The following is a 20,277-nucleotide window of genomic DNA, read 5'->3' on the forward strand; positions in this document are numbered from 1 at the left end:
AGTCAACAAGTGCAAAAAAAAAATTGGCGTTTCTAACCTCAGTTAACTTTGTTTGCACGCCACCATTCGTCCAATCAAATTGGGAATATTTTCTCTGTTCCATGGTTACTTAAGTCTGAGAAATGTCACCGTACTGGATTTCATTAGCTTCAAGAGTGACAATAGCTTCAGTCTTGGTGCGGCACTGCTGAACTGTTTTAGCTGTGTTAAAGTCTGGAAATGTTTGTTTTTTTTTTTTTTTTAGCAACACACTAGTGCAATCCATGGATGTGTAGCTATTGTGATGCTTCATAGTATGAAATGTCAGTGCACCTTCTGCTCCAGATACAAGCATCCTCGTTTTCCCAGGTGTAACAAAGAACTCAGTCAACTTACTAGATGAATTTTCACCTCGCGCAGCCTTTTTAAGTTTTTCTGTGTCCATGTAAGCAACAAGATCTCTGGCACCTTTGTTAGACACACAAATGTCTGTGCCAGCTCTGCACACAGTGCACTCTGCCTCCCATTTATTCCGACCGGGATGGTACAAAGGAAATTTCTTGATGCACTTGCGCTTTGGCATCTTTTCAGCGCGCCGCTCCGCGCTCTGTCCCGTCTGTGCGTGGGGAACAACCACTTACACCACAGGAGTTCGGGGATGATGTTGCACATATGGGTCCTCTGTAGGCCTATAGGAAAACCCGGACATTTTCATCCATCTCAAAAAAAAAACAAACCCTGGACAGAACATGAAAAGTGGACATGTCCGGGGAAAAGAGGGCGGTTGGTCCCCCTAGCGTTTACCTCTTTCCAGTCTTTATGCTAACCTAACCTTAACTGTACTTATTCTACCTGCAGAAAACTACAAAAATGCTCCCACTGAGGCTTCAAATTACAAAGTTGACCAACTTTTTTTTTTTATCAAATGTTACCTTTATACATTTTACTTCAAGAACAAAATAACAATTCAGACTTTCATAATCTTTTTATTCGTTTCATTTCATACACGTGCATGCTATTTCTCTTCAGTCCAGCTCAGTTAAGGCTCAATTGATTCGGTTCTTGAGCAGACCTTCGTGTTTAATCTCGCCTTATGTAATTTTATTGTTTTGAGTGTTTTATCTTTTTTTAACAGCTACATAAAAACTTCATTATCAGAAAGAACAAATTTCCACCCTGAAAGCTGCCCACATGCATGAATAATAGCAAACTACCGTCCATCACGTAGGTTTGTCATGGAAACCCAAAGCTAATAATTAAAACCAATTTACAACACGATCCCTCCAACTCCTGATTTCTTTAAATTCCCCAAAATTTGATCAAATCCCAGCCCTCCTGGACTATAGTCCTCCAGTTTATGCTCGATGAGTTCAAAGGTCAAACTTGAAGCGTACAGATCACTCTTGTGTTGCCTTGTTTTAAATAAAAGCCAGATTAAATATGAATGCAGTCATCGTTTCCATATGAACACGTCATGCATGAGGCAGGAAGTGAATCTGAACAGCTTTGATCTCCTGCCTTCAGCAGCTCTTCATCAGCTCTTCATCACAGCTGATGTGGCTCCTTCTTCCTCGTTATCGACGTGTAAGATGGATGCTCCACATAACTATAGTTTATTACACCTCCTTCATCCTCATAATCTATATCGTCCTCTTCAATATCATCAATATCATCATCGTCCAGGCAGCAGCTGTCCCCGTCTGACCCCTCGTCCTCTTCATCCTCCTCTGGCACATTCTCGCAGCTTATCCTCATCTTCTTGCTGTTGTTGTTCCTCACCGACGCCTCCAGAGCTTTCTGGCGACGGTAGAAGTGGGAGAACTTGTTGAAGATGATGGTGATGGGCAGCGCCACCACCAGGGTGCCACCCAGGATGCAGCCGCTTGCCGCCAACTTCCCGACCACCGTGACCGGCACTACGTCCCCATAACCCACTGTGGTCATGCTCACCGTCCCCCACCACCAGCAGGCCGGGATGGTGTCCAGGCCCACATCCTGGAATCAGACGCAGAGGGATGCTTTAGACATCCAAGGTAATGATTTTCAGATGTATTAATATTATTATGTAAAGAACACAATTAAATAATAAAATACTTTGGTATATAAAATCTATCAGAACAAAGTTGAAGCTCAAAACTAATTTTCAAGAGGAAGAGATTAAATAAAGACAAACCTCTGACCACACGGTCAGAGGTTTGCTAATGCGCTCTTTGAATTGAATCATTAGTAATTACACCAACAGGTGTGTCTTCCAACATCACAAATATCCCTGAAAAACAGGATAACTGCCACGTCGACTGTTCACTCACTGATATTTTTATTTGTTACAGACCAAAGCAAAGCTAACAGCTTGATTTCGCTGTGAAGGATTTATCAGCGTCTAACGACACTAATTAAAGTAAAACCTTTTAATTAGCCAAATGTCATGAAAATCAGCTCAGGGATTTCATTGGCCGGAGGAACACGAGTGAGTATTAACACAAAGACTTTGTTACAAAGTAACTGAGTAGTTGGTTGAAGTGTGTAGCCATGTTTTCCGTCTTCATACCGTAGCATCCGCCGAACATTTCGCAATGTAATGTTTGCTACGTTCATCGCCGTGTTAGCATTCCGACATTTATACTGAGAGGAATTTAAACTGCTCAGAAAGTTTTGGAAACATTCAAACTGTAAACTGATGATGACTGTAAAACAGTAAGCCAAACAGACTCACACTGAAATCACTGAAACTACGATGTTAAACTTTTAAAAGGCAAATTCAAAGAATTTATTTGAACACAAACTAAAAGTGAAATGATTTCCACCAGTGAGGAATGCGACCCCACGTCAGTCAAACGTTACCTCTTCATACTCAGCAGTGTAGGCGATACCCGAGAAGACGGACACTCCCACGGCCAGGTAGAGCAGCAGGATGCCCACCTCACGGTAGCTGTGCTGCAGATAAAACATGGAGATGTGTTTGTGCACAAAACCTCATCAGTCACGATCCAATAACTGAGGTTCAATTTGTGACATCGTTACAGCCAAACGCCCACCGCCACTCCCGCCCAGCGTGAGAAAACACTCATCTGTGTTTTTTCTTGATGTGAACTTTGTGTCTGCAGCTCGCCTGACAAAATGTTTGTCTCTGTAAATGTGACTCTACTTCTAAAGTTTTGCACTTCCTCATAAAAACTCATAAAACTTATAAGAAGACTAGAAGAGAACGTGTGGAAATACTGATTTCAAAAACTACAAATGTTTGTATTCGACTGCCGCACTCCTCCACCAAGCTGAAAGTCCTCCATATAATGGATGAGTTCAGTTCCTGGTTTCAGGACATCTAGATGTGAAATCACTTTGTAATAATCTGTTGACATTCTTGAGATTTTCTTATTTCAGTTTGATATGTATTTATGACATTTTGACGTGATGTGTCCCGTCTCCTGTAACGTTTTTAGGGAACTCTGCCCATAACTTTTTATAATCCTGCCAACAATCAGTGAAAACAATCACATGAACTTCTTACTGAAAGCAATGAGCAACACAATCTGACAACACAGCAGAATTTAACACAGTTTAAAGTAGGGGTGGGGAACGTCCGGCCTCCGGGCCGCGTGTGAGACCGTTTCAATCGGACCGCAAAGCAATAACATGCATATATTTTATATATGTAACTTATAGCATGAATAAAAAAATATGGAAAAAAAAAAACCCCACTGACATTAGTTTTCTGAGATAAAACAGACGGCTATGTACGTCCAAGTCAAAATCCTGCTCCTCACATACAAGGTCTTAAATAATCAGGCCCCATCTTATCTTAATCAATCAATCAGTCTTTATTTATAAAGCACTTTTCATACAAAAATGTAGCACAAAGTGCTTTACATGGTTAAAAGCAGCCCACCCCACCTCACCCTCCAACTCACTCCCCACACTCTCATTAACATAAATGATCGTGGATACATACACCCCAGACACACACACAAACACACAAACACACACGCTTAAAAAGTAAAATTGGGCTGGGCACACATGAGCCAGGTGAGGAAACACTATCACAGGGAGCCGTCTGCACCGGGAGCCGGTCACAGACCGCAGCCACCAGGCTGGGCACACAGCAGGGGGGAGGCAAAGAAGCCCCCCAGCCAGGCTGAGAAGACCGACAGAGCCCCAGCAGCCACGGTCGATCACAGCCCCGGTGCAGAGAGCGCCCTCCGAGGAAACACTGGAGATATGACCTAATAAGATTATATACAGGATAAAAAGATAAAATAAATAAGAATGGGATACAATATAAATATAAATAGAGTAAGAAGTTTAAAAAAAATGAATAAGAATAAAATCAATAAATATTAGGTAAAACCTAAATTAACTAGAAAAATTTGCATTTCCTGCGAAAATGCAGTGTGGATGCTTTAAAGCTGAAGCTGTCTGCAAAAACTAGCTGAAAAAGCTGAAAAGTTGCAGAAATTGTAATAACTTTGCAGAAGCAAAAGAAGTTTGCTAAAATGTAATAACTTAGCGGAAACATAATACTTGGCAGAAATACAATAGCATAGCAGAACTTAGCAGAAATATTGTAACTTACCAGAAACATGACAATTTCTCAAAAATACAAGAATTTAGGAGAAATAGTATAAGATAAAAGAAATAATATATTTAGCCAAAAATACTTGAACATTACAGAAACACGATGATTTAGAAAAAGAGTACAACATAGCAGAAATACTGTGATTTACCAGAGACACTGTGATGAACTATGAATATTGTAATTTTAAATCAATACTATGTTTTAGCACAAATAGTATAATTTGACAGAAATACTATCATTTGGCAGAAATACTATGTTTCAGCAAAAATACTCTGGTTTAGCACAAATGTTATAACATAGCAGTAATACAATTATATAGCAGAAATGCTATATTTAGAAAGAAAATTATAATATAGTAGAAATACTATGATTTAGCAGAAATACTGTATTTAGCACAAGTACCAAAAAGAAGCAGAAATACTATGATTTAGCAGAAATACTATGATTGAGCAGAAGTACTAAGATGTAGTAAAAGTACTTTGATTTAACAGAAATACAATTATGGAGGAGTAATACTTTAAAATGGGAGAAATATTGATACACACACACATACACAGAGCCTAAAGGGAAGAGTATTTGTGCCATGGAGTGTTAACAAGAATGTGAGGTCCAGATTAGAAAAGCTGGTAAAATCCTAAAAGTTTGCAGAATTGTAATAAATGATGAATATGAATTACTGGTCTGTGATAGTGTATTAATTTGTAGGGAAAAAAACCTGTTGACTAAGGTGGAATCGAACCCACGACGTTTGGGTTGCAGACCCGTGTCATTACCAACTGCGCCACTGGGAAAGAGAGCGAGCACCTTGAAAAACAGGGTGATGAGCAGTCAGAATTAGATCGCGGTGAGAGGCAAAAAGCGCCGTTTTCTGGAGTTACAAAACGTTGTGTAACTCAAAAACTAGGTGGACTAGAAGCTTAATTCTTGTACTGGCTGAATCAGCAGACTTTGGTGTACTTTGACCGCGATTTTCATTGTTCTCTGTACATCCGTCGCTGAGATATGACGAGAGAAGAAACGGCAGACCTCAGATATGATTGGCTGGCTGAGAAGCCGTGCAGGCCCTGATATGTGCATTTGAATGTCTGAGTCCTCACAGAGGATTGGCTGCCTGGCAGAAATATATAGAAATAGTATGATTAAGCATAAATACTACATTTAGCAGAAATACTATATTAAGCACAAGTCCTATAAAAAGAAGAAATACTATATTAAGCACAAATACTATAAAAAGCAGAAATACTATATTAAGCACAAATACTATAAAAAGCAGAAATACTATATTAAGCACAAATCCTATAAAAAGCAGAAATACTATATTAAGCACAAATACTATAAAAAGCAGAAATACTGTACTATGATTTGGGAGAAAAACTATAATTATTAGAAATACTATATTTGGTAGAAATACTATGTTTTGGCAGAAATACTATATTTACCTCAAATCCTATAAAATAGCAGAAATAGTATGATTTAGCAGAAATACTGTATTTAGCACAAGTACCAAAAAGTAGCAGAAATACTATGATTGAGCAGAAATACTATGATTGAGCAGAAGTACCAAGATGTAGTAAAAGTACTTTGATTTAACAGAAATACAATTATGGAGGAGTAATACTTTAAAATGGGAGAAATATTGATACACACACACACACACATACAGAGCCTAAAGGGAAGAGTATTTGTGCCATGGAGTGTTAACAAGAATGTGAGGTCCATATTAGAAAAGCTGGTAAAATGCTAAAAGTTTGCAGAATTGTAATAAATGATGAATATGAATTACTGGTCTGTGATAGTGTATTAATTTGTAGGGAAAAAAACATGTTGCCTAAGGTGGAATCGAACCCACGACGTTTGGGTTGCAGACCTGTGTCATTACCAACTGCGCCACTGGGAAAGAGAGCGGGCACTTTGAAAAACAGGGTGATGAGCAGTCAGAATTAGATCACGGTGAGAGGCAAAAAGCGCCGTTTTCTGGAGTTACAAAACGTTGTGTAACTCAAGAACTAGGTGGACTAGAAGCATAATTCTTGTACTGGCTGAATCAGCGGACTTTGGTGTACTTTGACCGCGATTTTCATTGCTCTCTGTACATCCGTCGCTGAGATATGACGAGAGAAAAAACGGCAGACCTCAGATATGATTGGCTGGCTGGGAAGCCCTGCAGGATTTTTGCAGTCTATTTCTCATAGTGACGACTCCCCTCAAACAAATGACCATAATTTCCTAACCGTAGGGGCTAGAACGGTCATTCTTACACCGTTTTGTTCAGAAGAGATTGGGGAATCTTCAAGTGTTGACAATGTATCATTAAAATATGAATTTTTAGAGATATATGACATGGATGACTTGTTGACTTAGAAGCCACTAATTCCCCAATATGCAAATTTGAATGCCTCAGCCCACATATATGATTGGCTGGCTGGGAAGCCGTGCAGGCCCTGATTTGTGGATTTGAATTCCTCAGCCCTCAGATATGATTGGCTGGCTTAGAAGCCATGAAGGCCCCAATATGCAAATTTGAATGCCTCAGCCCACATATATGATTGGCAGGCCCTGATTTGAAAATTTGAATGTCTCAGTCCTCACAGAGGATTGGCTGCCTGGGGACCTGGCAGAAATATATAGAAATAGTATGATTAAGCATAAATACTACATTTAGTAGAAATACTATGTTTTAGCAGAAATACTATAAAAAGCAGAAATACTATAATTTAGCAGAAATACTATATTAAGCACAAATCCTATAAAAAGCAGAAATACTATATTAGGCACAAATCCTATAAAAAGCAGAAATAGTATGATTAAGCATAAATACTACATTTAGTAAAAATACTATGTTTTAGCACAAATAGTATAAAAAGCAGAAATACTATAATTGAGCAGAAATACTACATTAGGCACAAATCCTATGAAAAGCAGAAATAGTATGATTTAGCAGAAATACTGTATTTAGCACAAGTACCGAAAAGTAGCAGAAATACTATGATTTAGCAGAATAGTAATAACTTACAAAATTACAAATATGGACGCATATTGAAATGCAAATGCACAGAGGGACACACAAACACAGGCTCTAATCCAGTCAAGCAGTCTAACTATATTCAATTTAAATCCTACAATGACATGCTGCCAAATAAGGGTAGGGTTCTCTCTCTCCCACTAAACACACACACACACACACACACACACACACACACACACAAGATCCAATTCAGTCAACCAGTCTAAATATATTGAATTTAAATCTTACAATGAGATCATCCCATAAAAAGGCTTTCTCTCTCTCTCTCTCTCTCTCTCTCTCTCTCTCTCTCTCTCTGTCTCTGTCTCTCTCACACACACACACACACACACACACACACACACACACACACACACAGAGGGTGAGAGAAGTAAGTTTGTAGTTCAAGTCAAGCAGGCTGGGAGCTGCTGAATTTGAATCCACCAATCAGAGAGCCTGTGCACTTTTTCCCGCCAAAACAGGTGCACGCAGCACAGAGAGACACAGGATTTTTGCAGTCTATTTCTCATAATGATGACTCCCCTCAAACAAATGACCATAATTTCCTAACCATAGGGGCTAGAACGGTCATTCTTACACCGTTTTGTTCAGAAGAGATGGGGGAATCTTCCAGTGTTGACAATTTATCATTAAAATATGAATTATTAAAGATATTTGACTTGTAATGCACCATAACTGAGTAGAGCAAAGCAAAAACTGCCTTGACTTGCCCTCAAACAATGCTTTGTAACTCTAAATCTATTTGGAGTATCGATATCATTCTTTCACCGTAAGAGACAGCAGGCGTTGGTGAACAGTCATGGAAATTTTCAGGTCTCTCTGGAAAACCATCAAAAGGATATGACGAGAGAAAAAAGTGGTTCATTTCCAGAGTTTGAAAGCTGAAGAAATCTGAGCGAGGGACAAATTTCCTACCCTCAAACAAACGTAATTCATGGCCAAATGGTAATAGGTGAGGAAACAATTCTTGAATTGTGAGCGTCAGGAGTGTCTGAAGATATACCGGGACAAGCCTTATGTCTTAACTTCGCTTCGTTAAGGAGATATGACGATTCGAAAATGCCTCTCATTACAGAAATCCAGCGGTGATTTTGAACAAACTCTCCATTGACTTTCTATGGAGAGTTTTGCGACTTTGTGTTGGTCTGAGGAGATTTGCCAAAATTCTATAAACCCCACAACAATGATAGTGACATTTCCTGAAAGCCAGCAAAAATACCTACGTTTTGATGTATAATTTGTGGAAGTTGAGTGAAAATTGAGCAAGTAGCAAACAGTTGTTCGGACATGAAGAGAAGACTGCTAAACCTAGAGTGGCACACTGGAAGCCAAGTGCATAGCAACCATAACAACGCATGTATTTTGTGAAAAATCACAATTTTGCAACTCAAAACTTAAAGAGGGATAAGATGAAAACCGTAACAGATATGAAAAAGCTGAATCATACATGAATAGCCCAATAATTTGTGAACATTTTAAAGTTTGAATGGTTGTTCTAGGCGAAAGTATGAGGAAGTAGTTAAGTTTCAAAAAAGAGCAAGTTTTAGCAGAATTGCGGAAGTTTTCCATTCATTTCAATGGGACAAATTAAAGGAAAAAAGCTTAATATTTTAAAAAGTATAATAGCAAAGAATAGCAAAAATCATAGCGATAATTAGCAGAAATAGCAGAATAGTATAAAATTTGAACGGTGAAAATAGCATAAAAATTGTGGAAGTAGTTAAATGCCAAAAAGTGTACGGAAGCAACTTGAAGAATAACTAGAAAAATTTGCATTTCCTGCGAAAATGCAGTGTGGATGCTTTAAAGCTGAAGCTGTCTGCAAAAACTAGCTGAAAAAGCTGAAAAGTTGCAGAAATTGTAAAAACTTTGCAGAAGCAAAGGAACTTTGCGAAAATGGAATAACTTAGCAGAACTGCAATATCTTAGAGGAAACATAATACTTGGCAGAAATACAATAGCATAGCAGAACTTAGCAGAAATATTGTAACTTACCAGAAACTTGATAACTTCTCAAAAATACAAGAATTTAGGAGAAATAGTATAAGATAACAGAAAGAATATATTTAGCCAAAAATACTTAAGCATTACAGAAACACTATGATTTAGAAAAATAGTACAACAGAGCAGAAATACTGTGATTTACCAGAGACACTGTGATGAACTATGAATATTGTAATTTTAAATTAATACTATGTTTTAGCACAAATACTATAATTTGACAGAAATACTATCATTTGGCAGAAATACTATGTTTCAGCACAAATACTCTGGTTTAGCACAAATATTATAACATAGCAGAAATACAATTATATAGCAGAAATGCTATATTTAGAAAGAAAAATATAATATAGTAGAAATAGTATGATTTAGCAGAAATACTACAATATAGCATAATAACAATGATTTAGAACAAATACTATGATTGAGCAGAATAGTAATAACTTAAGTGAAAATACTGGAAAAGTAAGATGACAAGCTGAAAAAAAAAATGGAACATGGTTAAGTTCCCTCAAAACTAATTGTTGTTCACCTGTGAAAAAAAAATAAAGAAATAAAAATAATTTTAAAAAACAAGAAGGAACAGCCAACAGATACACACAAAATCAAATATGTATACACAAATGCACAGAGAGAGAGACACACGGAGGGTCTATGCCAGTCAACCAGTCTGAATATATTATACTTTTTTCCAACAATGAGATGCTGCCCTAAAGAGGGTCTCTCTCTCTCTCTCTCTCTCTCTCTCTCTGTCACACACACACACACACACACACACACACACACACAAGATCCAATTCAGTCAACCAGTCTAAATATATTGAATTTAAATCTTACAATGAGATCATCCCATAAAAAGGCTTTCTCTCTCTCTCTCTCTCTCTCTCTGTCACACACACACACACACACACACACACACACACACACACACACACACACACACACAGGGAGAGAGAAGTAAGTTTCTAGCTCAGTCAAGCAGCCTGGGAGCTGCTGAATTTGAATCCACCAATCAGAGAGCCTGTGCACTTTTTCCCGCCAAAACAGGTGCACGCAGCACAGAGAGACACAGGATTTTTGCAGTCTATTTCTCATAATGACGACTCCCCTCAAACAAATGACCATAATTTCCTAACCGTAGGGGCTAGAACGGTCATTCTTACACCGTTTTGTTCAGAAGAGATGGGGGAATCTTAAAGTGTTGACAATTTATCATTAAAATATGAATTATTAAAGATATTTGACTTCTAATGCACCATAACTGAGTAGAGCAAAGCAAAAACTGCCTTGACTTGCCCTCAAACAACGCTTTCTAACTCTAAATCTATTTGGAGTATCAATATCATTCTTTCACCGTAAGAGACAGCAGGCTTTGGTGAACAATCATGGAAATTTTCAGGTCTCTGTGGAAATCCATTAAAAAGATATAACGAGAGAAAAAAGTGGTTCATTTCCAGAGTTTGAAATCTGAAGAAATCTGAGCGAAGGACGAATTTCCTACCCTCAAACAAGTCTAACTCATTTCAGAACGGTAATAGGTGAGAAAATAATTCTTGAATTGTGAGTGTCAGGAGTGTCTGAAGATATACTGGGACAAGCCTTATGTCTTAACTTTGCTTCGTTAAGGAGATATGACAATTCGAATATGCCTCTCATTACAGAAATCAAGCGGTGATTTTGAACAAGCTCTCCATTGACTTTCTATGGAGAGTTTTGCGACTTTGTGTTGGTCTGAGGAGATTTGCCAAAATTCTATAAATCCCACAACAATGATAGTGACATTTTCGGAAAGCCAGCAAAAATACCTACGTTTTGATGTATAATTTGTGGAAGTTGAGTGAAAATTGAGCAAGTAGCAAGAAGTTGTTCGGACATGAAGAGAAGACTGCAAAACCTTCAGTGGCACACTGGAAGCCAAGTGCATAGCAACCATAACAACGCATGTATTTTGTGAAAAATCACAATTTTGCAACTGAAAACTTTAAGAGGCATAAAAGTAAAACGGTAAAAGATTTGAAAAAGCTGATTTATACCTGAATAGCCCAATAATTTGAGAACATTTGAAAGTTTGAATGGTTGTTCTACGTGAAAATATGAGGAAGTAGTTAAGTTTCAAAAACAAGCAAATTTTAGCAGAATTGCAGAAGTTTCCCATTCATTTCAATGGGACAAATTAAGCTTAATATTTTAAAAAGTATAGTAGTGAAAAATACCAAAAGACATAGCACACATTAGCAGAAATAGCAGAATAGTTTAAAATTTGAACGGTGAAAATCGGCTGAAAATTGTGGAAGTAGTTAAGTGCCAAAAAGTGTACGGAAGTCCCAAGAGGAACTCAATAGTGTGGATGCTTAAAGCATCCACACAATAATAATAATAATAAAGAATAAAGAGAAACAGGAACTCAATAGTGTGGATGCTTAAAGCATCCACACAATAATAAAGAATAAAGAGAAACAGGAACTCAATAGTGTGGATGCTTAAAGCATCCACACAATAATGTAAATAGAATAACAGGATATAATAAATAAGCCTAAAATAAATAAACGTTAGGTAAAAGCTAAATTAAAAAGGTGGGTCTTGAGCCTGTTCTTAAAAACATGTACGTTCTCTGCGGCCCTGAGCTCCTCCGGCAGGCTGTTCCACAGACGAGGACCATACCACTGAAACGCTGCCTCTCCGTGAGCATGTGTCCTGACTTCAATCAAATCAATCAAAAGGCCAGTACCAGAGGACCTCAGGGTCCGCGAGGGCTCATATGGTAAAAGCAAATCTGAGAGATAAGAAGGCCCAAGACCATTAAGACATTTAAAAACCAATAAAAGAACTTTAAAATCGATCCTGAAACACACGGGGAGCCAATGACCTTGTAGTACCACTATTAGAGCACTTCGCTCTCACACTGCAGGCCTACTTGTTGTTCCTAGAGTATTTAAAAGTAGAATGGGAGGCAGAGCCTTCAGTTTTCAGGCCCCTCTTCTGTGGAACCAGCTTCCAGTTTGGATTCAGGAGACAGACACTATCTCTACTTTTAAGATTAGGCTTCAAACTTTCCTTTTTGCTAAAGCATATAGTTAGGGCTGGACCAGGTGACCCTGAATCCTCCCTTAGTTATGCTGCAATAGACGTAGGCTGCCGGGGATTCCCATGATGCATTGAGTTTTTCCTTTCCAGTCACCTTTCTCACTCACTATGTGTTAACAGACCTCTCTGCATTGAATCATATCTGTTATTAATCTCTGTCTCTCTTCCACAGCATGTCTTTATCCTGTCTTCCTTCTCTCACCCCAACCGGTCGCAGCAGATGGCCCCGCCCCTCCCTGAGCCTGGTTCTGTCGGAGGTTTCTTCCTGTTAAAAGGGAGTTTTTCCTTCCCACTGTCGCCATAGTGCTTGCTCATAGGGGGTCATATGATTGTTGGGTTTTTCTCTGTATCTATGAAGCGCCTTGAGGCAACTTTTGTTGTGATTTGGCGCTATATGAATAAAATTGAATTGAATACAGCACGTGATGTACGTCATTACATGATTGACAACAAAGGATGAATCCTGGCAGCTGTCATGAAAATGAAGGTGGATGCAGAATGCTGCGTGTTCCAGGAAAAATGGACACCTGATTTTTTTCTTTGTTTAAGTGAAAGGCAAGCCGCTGTGCGCAGTTTGTGGCGCCGGCGCCATTACAGTTCGAAACATGATGAGCTGAGAGCTCAACGTTAACGCTCTTCCCCAGAGTTTGAGTCCTTAACAAGCAGCTTTCACATGACCACAGACGGACACAGAGAATATTACGTGTGCAAGTTTTGCGGTGAGTGCATTAATAGCCATGAAACCTCCTGAGGCTTAGTAACACGGTACTTTGTAAAAAATGAAATGGCCCCCACCCCTGCTTTAAAGGAAACAAATGTCAGCTTTATTAAAATGAAGAAGGATGGTGCTGAAAAAGAAGTGTAAAAAATAAAGAAATGTGGATCCTTTACACTATGAAAAACAAATCTAAGAGAAAAAAAAACTTTGTATGCAAAAAACAGTCAGTGGAGTAAAAAAAATGAGTTATCTGAGAAATGGAGCATTTCCACAAATAAGCAGCAGTAAAAGTCAATTCACAATGAAGCTGGTCTTTTTTCAGAGAACTGCTTTTTCATTAGATTATGCTTTACTTCTGAAATGTTTTGTTTTCCATTTTCAAGATCAAACTAAACATTAAACTAATGTTTTGAGTTAAAGGCTTTTTCATTACTTGATATGCAGGAAAGAGACCAAATAAGCTCTCAGTGCTTCATTTCAAATGCCGGTCACGGATCAGGAACTTTATTAAAGTGGTGCTGCACTTTAATAAAGGCTTTAATAATCCTCTGCTGGAAGGAACAAGCTCATGGTATAGGAGACGAGACGGAAACACAACGTGCAGATGTAATGAAAACCAGGAGGAGCAGCATGGTCCCTGATCCTTCATCAACAACTCCACCTCCAAAAAATGTCAAATAAAACAGAATACATGGATTTTCATAATATCAGATTATGTTCACAATAGAATTGACAAAATATCTAATTTTAAGAAAAATAAATGCTCATTTTGAATTTGATGACAGTAGTCCATCTCAGAATGCTGGGACGGGCCGTGCATTCCCACATGCATGCATTATGAGTCCATAAACATCTGGGAGCTCAGGAGACCAGCTGTCATAAGTCAAAGGAGACTCCGAAGTTCTGGACTCTGCATTCACAACCCAGCAACCGACAGAGCTGTTTAACAAGTGTATTTACACAAGATTTAAAAGGCAGCAGGACCTGAGGCTGATGAATCACAGGACGGTGATTCAGGCGGCTGTTTTGTCAACAAAGGAGAGAAGACTCGGTCAGAGCCAGAGCAGAGGTGTGGTTAGACTATCCTGACATCCTCGGAGGGACGGGAGGAGCGGTGGAGGGTGGACAGGCAGGTAAGTTTCCTCAGTTCCTTTCTCAGTGCATACAGACCAGCTTGGAAATCCTGGGAAAGACGTCTGTTGCAGGTCAGTGGCTTAACAGGTATGCTGACTGATCACAGTCAGAGAGGTTTGGCTCGAGCGGGTCTTTAAAACTAATCACTAATCCTCAGATGGACGGCATGTGCAACAGGCGACAAGTGATTTTCAGTTGGTGAAAGGTCCGGACTGCAGGCTGCCACTTTAGCACTCGGACTCTTCTATCCGGAGCTATGCTGCGGGAATAGGAAGGCCTTCCCTGGAAAAGTTGTCATCTGGATGGAAGCATATGTAATACCATCAGAGATGCAGGTTTTTGAACTGAGTGCTGATAACAAGCCAGATGTTCCCTCTGCTCTTTAGTCCAGAGGCCGTAGCATCCATGATTTCCAAATAGAATTTCACATTTCAGTTCGTCTGACCTCAGAACAGTTTTTCACGTTGCCTCAGTCCAATTTTAATCAGCTATGAGAGACGGCGGTGTTTCTGGATCACGTTCCCATACGGCTTCTTGTTTGCACGATAGAGCTTTAACCTGCCGTCCCGCGCAGATGGCACGGTGAGTTGTGTTCATAGGCAGAACCGTCCCTGCACACACAGATTTCTCCCAATTCTCTGATTATTTTGATGATATTATGCATCATAGATGAGGAGATACTCACAGCCTTCACAATTTCAAATTCAGGAACATTATTCTGAAATATTTTACTTCTTAGAAACGGTCTATGAGGTTTACAAAAACATTTTACGCCGCGTCCCAACTTTTTAGGAATTGGGATGGTGCGTCCATTTCCCCCGCTGGTGTCACTGATACATTACACATGATACTAAACATACACAATATACACAAAAAAGTTGCTTGGACTGATTTAGAATATAAAACCAAATTTCCATCAGATGTTAAAGGTTGCATAAAGAAATTCTGAGCAGATTAATGTGTAAACATGACTTAAAGTGTAAATGTTGCCATCATAGATTGTGCTAGCTTCAAGGCTTTTACAGATGACCTCACTAATCCAACTTATACCTTGAAAGCATGATTTGAATTATAAACCATCCACAGCAATGCTAGCTAATTGGAATTGCTAAGTCATGTGTTTCCTAATGTTGTTTTTCTTCCATCTCAAACACACTGACACAATTCCCCTAAACTCAACAAGTGAACATCAGTGAGATCTTGTGTTAAAAACTGCAGCCCACATGCAAACTTTAGTTTCCTTCAGTTGTCTTTTTTGTGTGTCATCTCCAAAACAGTGTGCATCACATCAGCTGAGATCTGCTCACAATCCATCAACCTGTGTCTGAGGCGTCTACAGAAAGGTCAACAGAACAAAATGTCACAAAACTGCAAAATAAAAATCAGTCACGTTGTTTGTACGGCTGGTTAATGTCGCTGTGTGTATGGGATCCACACATTACAAAACTTTGTGTGTCTGTGGGAGCAGACAGAGTCCCCACTCACCCGCAGTGTTGCTCCCAGTGACCGCAGGCCTGTCGAGTGTCGGGCCAACTTTAACACTCTGAAGATCCTCATTAACCTGAACACCTGAGAGGACACAGAGTGGACTATGAGTCTGAATCTTTAAAAAGAGTCGAACTCTGGCTGCACGGCAGCAGCTGCAGACATTCACTACACTGTTCCAACGGTGGAGTCACGAAGCTTCAAATAACGGGGTCATTGTACGGAGGAGTAATCGCCGCGAGCTTCAGACTGGGTTTTTTTCTAATGAGCACAGAAGCCACACCCACCATGTGCTCTAAGCTTTTGTTTGCGAGGAACAGCCAATCAGAAGGAAGTTGCATCAAAGACATGTTGGTGTTAAAGACCCTAGCATTAGCTCAGCAGCAGACCCATTTTATTTTTAGTGCTCTTTAAATGACAGTAACTCTGTTACTGCTTCTGCTAGAGACAAAATTCAATCCGTTTCAGAAAGAAGACAAGACGAGCTTTAGGGAGATATTTGGGGTATCAGGGAAGCACAAAGCATTCACAAGGTACTGCCGTCTGAACAAAGAAAAATCAGCTTCACATTACTGTAACTCCTCAACCACAGTGGGCTACAGAAAAAATGATTCCTGAAAGATGAGAATTATTTTCTAATTTTACAGCCAGAATGATAAAATAAGCCCAGGCGGTCTGTATGATACTGGTGTGATAACGGGTTCAACAGTGGGTGAACTGAGGCGCCTCATTAAATATAACTGTTTTGAACTGGGAATCAGAAAAAGCTACTCGATTGTGAAACGAAACCCTAAAAAAATCCCTGACCCCGATGTTTTAAATTTAAAATGAACTTTACGTCATTGTTATAAAGAGCAAGTTTTGTGTTGTGGCATTTGAATCTGTTTGTCAATTTAGAAATATTGATTGAGAAATAGCTCCAGTTACACATGTATCATAGTTGTGCACTAATTAGCCGCACAGAAATATATCAGACTAATGGAGCTACAATCCATAAGCCTTAGTTTCCTCCTGCTACAGGAGAATCTTAAAAGTGTGACATTAAGACCTGTGAGTAAACATACACTCTTACATTGACTTCCTTTATGATTTCTCTTCATCGTGTGTAATATAAAATGAGTGTGGTCCGAGAACTGGTTGTTGTTGCTTGTGTGATCTCACTCAACATGGTCTGCAGTTATTAATACTGTCTCAGCGTTACAGTTTGAGGCTAGCAGAACCTCCACAGATGGTGCATGTAATATTAACAGTGTGCTCTTTGATGGGACTGATGAGATTAATACTGCATATCAGACACTGTCACCATAAATACAAACATTCACAGCCTTTACTGAGCGATTATGACAAATGTGACGAATCCTTCGTTACATTTTTACCAGAGCAGCATGCGGTCCACATCCACAGCACAGACCTGTATGAGTCGTCCCAGGTTGCCCAGCTCGGACTCGGATCCCAGAGTCACGTCAAAGACCAGAGTGACGTAGATGGGAACCACAGACACCATGTCAATAATGTTCAGAGGGTGATGGAAGAACTTCTTCCTGTTTGGTGCGAGCAGCAGCCGCGTGACGACCTCAAAGAGATCACAAACACTCAGCGTTTGTCACTGTCCTCTGTGTTCAGCGTCTCTATCAGCACTGACATATTTGGGCCTAATATTTAAGTTTAGGTATTTTAACTGTGCCTGCCTACCTTGTGTTTGGTTTAAACAAAGAAATAAAATTAAACTGATGCAAGTCAAACCAATTGAATGAAGTATGTAACAGCTCATCATGGTCTGACTTTGCATTCTTTGAGGGGTTTTTCTCTGTCTCGTGAGTTCCCCGCGTCTTTGAGTGATGTTCTTTGTCTTCCTTTCATTTTACTTCCTTCTTTATTTTAAAGATTTATTTGACGGGTATTTTATTTGACAGGACAGCAGTAAAGAGGGGAGAGAGAGCGGGGAAAGATACACAGTAAAGGAACGTGGGTCGGGCTCAAACCTCAAACTGACGTTCTTCCTGTTTTATTTTGAAGGGTATTTCCTCACTTGGCTTCCATAAGTTTATTTCCCTCCTTCTGTACCTTTCTCTCTCTGCTGTATTTACTCTGTTAGTCTTTGTGAAGTTGTCCCTGTGTCTTCCTTCACGACCTGTTTCTCTGTTTTTTTTTCACTTCCTGCTCCGTATATTTTCGGAGTGATCCTCTCTGTTCTGTGTTTCCTGCCTTCACTGTGTAGCACGTTGCTATCTTTCAGGAGTGTTTAAAGTGCCTTTTCCTTCATCCCTGCAAAGACATTAAACTCTGTGCTGTGTTTCATCTTCCCTTTGATAAATTTCCAGCGTGAGATTAAAACTGCCATATACATATTTATGATCATTTTAAAGCATATTATCTTTATTGTTTGCTTAACTGATACACAGTTAAGTTTATTACTTTTTTTCTTCTCATTGACATGCATGGGAAATGCCCTTATACACAACCTTAAATATTAGACCCAGTGAGTTTTTAGTGCACAGTAAAACAGTTCACAGCATGCTTAGTTTTAATCACCTCACCTCGAAGGTGAACCAGCAGGAGCAGAACACCTCCAGCGCCTGCATGGTCGGCTCTTCAATCAACTTTCCATCAGAATCAAAAGTCTGGGAGAAAAAAAGGACAGAGGACAGTTTCTAAAAGTGTTTTAAATTACACATTTAGTGATTTCAAATGTATTAAAATTTAAGAGCCCATTAGATATTTTTATTTTGAAATAATTACAAACACAAATTTTTATTTATGTATCTTTTCAACGACAGGATTTGCTTTAACAGACATCAAAGGTAGAATGCTCAGTTCAGCATGAACGCTGATCTTAGGGCCAAAGAAAAGAGAAACAGACACATGGTGGCTAAACAGAAATGATCTGCTGTAATAAATGCAAATACAAACATCAGTAAAAGTGATGATATAAGGTGGACTAAGGATAAAAACGTGTTAAAAAATAGACTCAATAAGGCATCAAGAATTTAAACAAAACACAAGTAAAACAGGGTTAATCTATCTGACTGATTAAATCATTTTATTGGTACTTTATTCTTCTGTAATTATCTTTATGTAAATAGTTGTTCGTGTGTTTTGGGACTTAATCAGGAAAAATCTAAAGCACAGAGAGCTGCGTGTCCAAGCTGTTGATTTACTGGTTCATTTAGTTTCCCACCATCACCTTTGGCTACTTACTGAAAGAGTGAGGTCACAAATGAAGGAAATGAACTTCCTCTGCAGACTGTCTGAGCAGTTAAAGGACACACTGGAGAGATTATATCTCAGTTTACTTCCTTAAAAAGCTGGGAGAGCTGGCCAGGACATCGCTGTCCCTGTGACCTGGACCCGGGTACTTTGGCACAGCAAAGGTTTACAGAGCTGACTTTTAGCATCACTCTGTTTGGATCCAAACAATTATCAGTATTTTACTTTGTTTTCAGTTCATAAGGTTGTTTCAAGCATGTTTTTCTGTCTTTCTCAAAGCGGATTTAAGGCTGTTCATTTGTGAAAGACATCTTTGGTAATATTAGACGAGTGTAAGTCACACAAAATTAGTTTGTCTATTTGATTTCACTGAGTTTGACTCTGAGAGCAAACAAACTGTTTTAATGAAACTGTGGATGAAAAGGGTTAAATACTCTAATTGTCTTCATCTGAGCCTAAATCAGCCCGATGAAGCCAACAGATGCTTCCTGCTGAAAGCTGACTGAACCGTGTTGTTTGGTCTCCACGTTTCGAGCTCGCCGTACCCACCTGATACTCTGGCATGCTGTTGATACACATGGTGGAGATGGATGTGAGCACCACTCCGATGGAGAGCAGACTGAAGAGCTTGCTGGGGATCGAGTATCCCGGGTTCTCCAGCGTCAACCACAAACACTTCCTGATGTTCCCATAACGCACTTCCTGGAAGTGCTGCATGTCTCTGCGAAGGTGGAAAAAGGCAGCGAGTTAATAATTTATTTTAAAAAAGGAGAAAGAAAGTGCAGCTGTGTGTCTTTTACTTGTTTAAGTCGGATATCTCGTCCACAGATGTGTCTACACTGCTGGCGTCGCTCTCATCGTCCCAGCTGCGATGTCGGCTGCTCTCCAGTTTGCGGTCGTGGTAACGGTAACTACAGCAACTGTCCAGGAAGAACTCATTGATGCCCCAGTACTCGATCTCCTGGCTGTTCGGGGAATAGAAGCCAAATCAAGGTTATCTATGCAGTATTAAAAGAAAAGTGCAAAAAAGTCACACAAACTACATCAAAATAAAATGATTTCCATCTGTTT

At 39.3% G+C, this 20,277-nt stretch overlaps 1 protein-coding gene across 1 annotated transcript in view; it reads right to left on the reverse strand.

Moving 5' to 3' along the window:
• Positions 1–949: 949 nt before the first annotated feature.
• Positions 950–20,277, reverse strand: part of LOC146387757 (delayed-rectifier potassium channel regulatory subunit KCNS2) — a 28,705-nt gene continuing 9,377 nt past the window's right edge. Inside the window, exons 4-10 of the mRNA XM_084929587.1 lie at positions 20,007–20,171; positions 19,756–19,927; positions 18,537–18,620; positions 17,411–17,572; positions 16,000–16,083; positions 2,821–2,913; positions 950–1,974 (exon numbers count right to left, since the gene is read on the reverse strand). Of these exons, the coding sequence (XP_084785713.1) occupies positions 1,525–1,974; positions 2,821–2,913; positions 16,000–16,083; positions 17,411–17,572; positions 18,537–18,620; positions 19,756–19,927; positions 20,007–20,171 (1,210 nt within the window). The 3' untranslated portion in view covers positions 950–1,524. The remainder of the gene's footprint in view (positions 1,975–2,820; positions 2,914–15,999; positions 16,084–17,410; positions 17,573–18,536; positions 18,621–19,755; positions 19,928–20,006; positions 20,172–20,277) is intronic.

Source organism: Perissodus microlepis, chromosome 5 (assembly GCF_051167445.1).
Source record: "Perissodus microlepis isolate ML-2025 ecotype Zambia chromosome 5, ASM5116744v1, whole genome shotgun sequence".
In the NCBI taxonomy this organism is placed as follows: Eukaryota; Metazoa; Chordata; class Actinopteri; order Cichliformes; family Cichlidae; genus Perissodus; species Perissodus microlepis.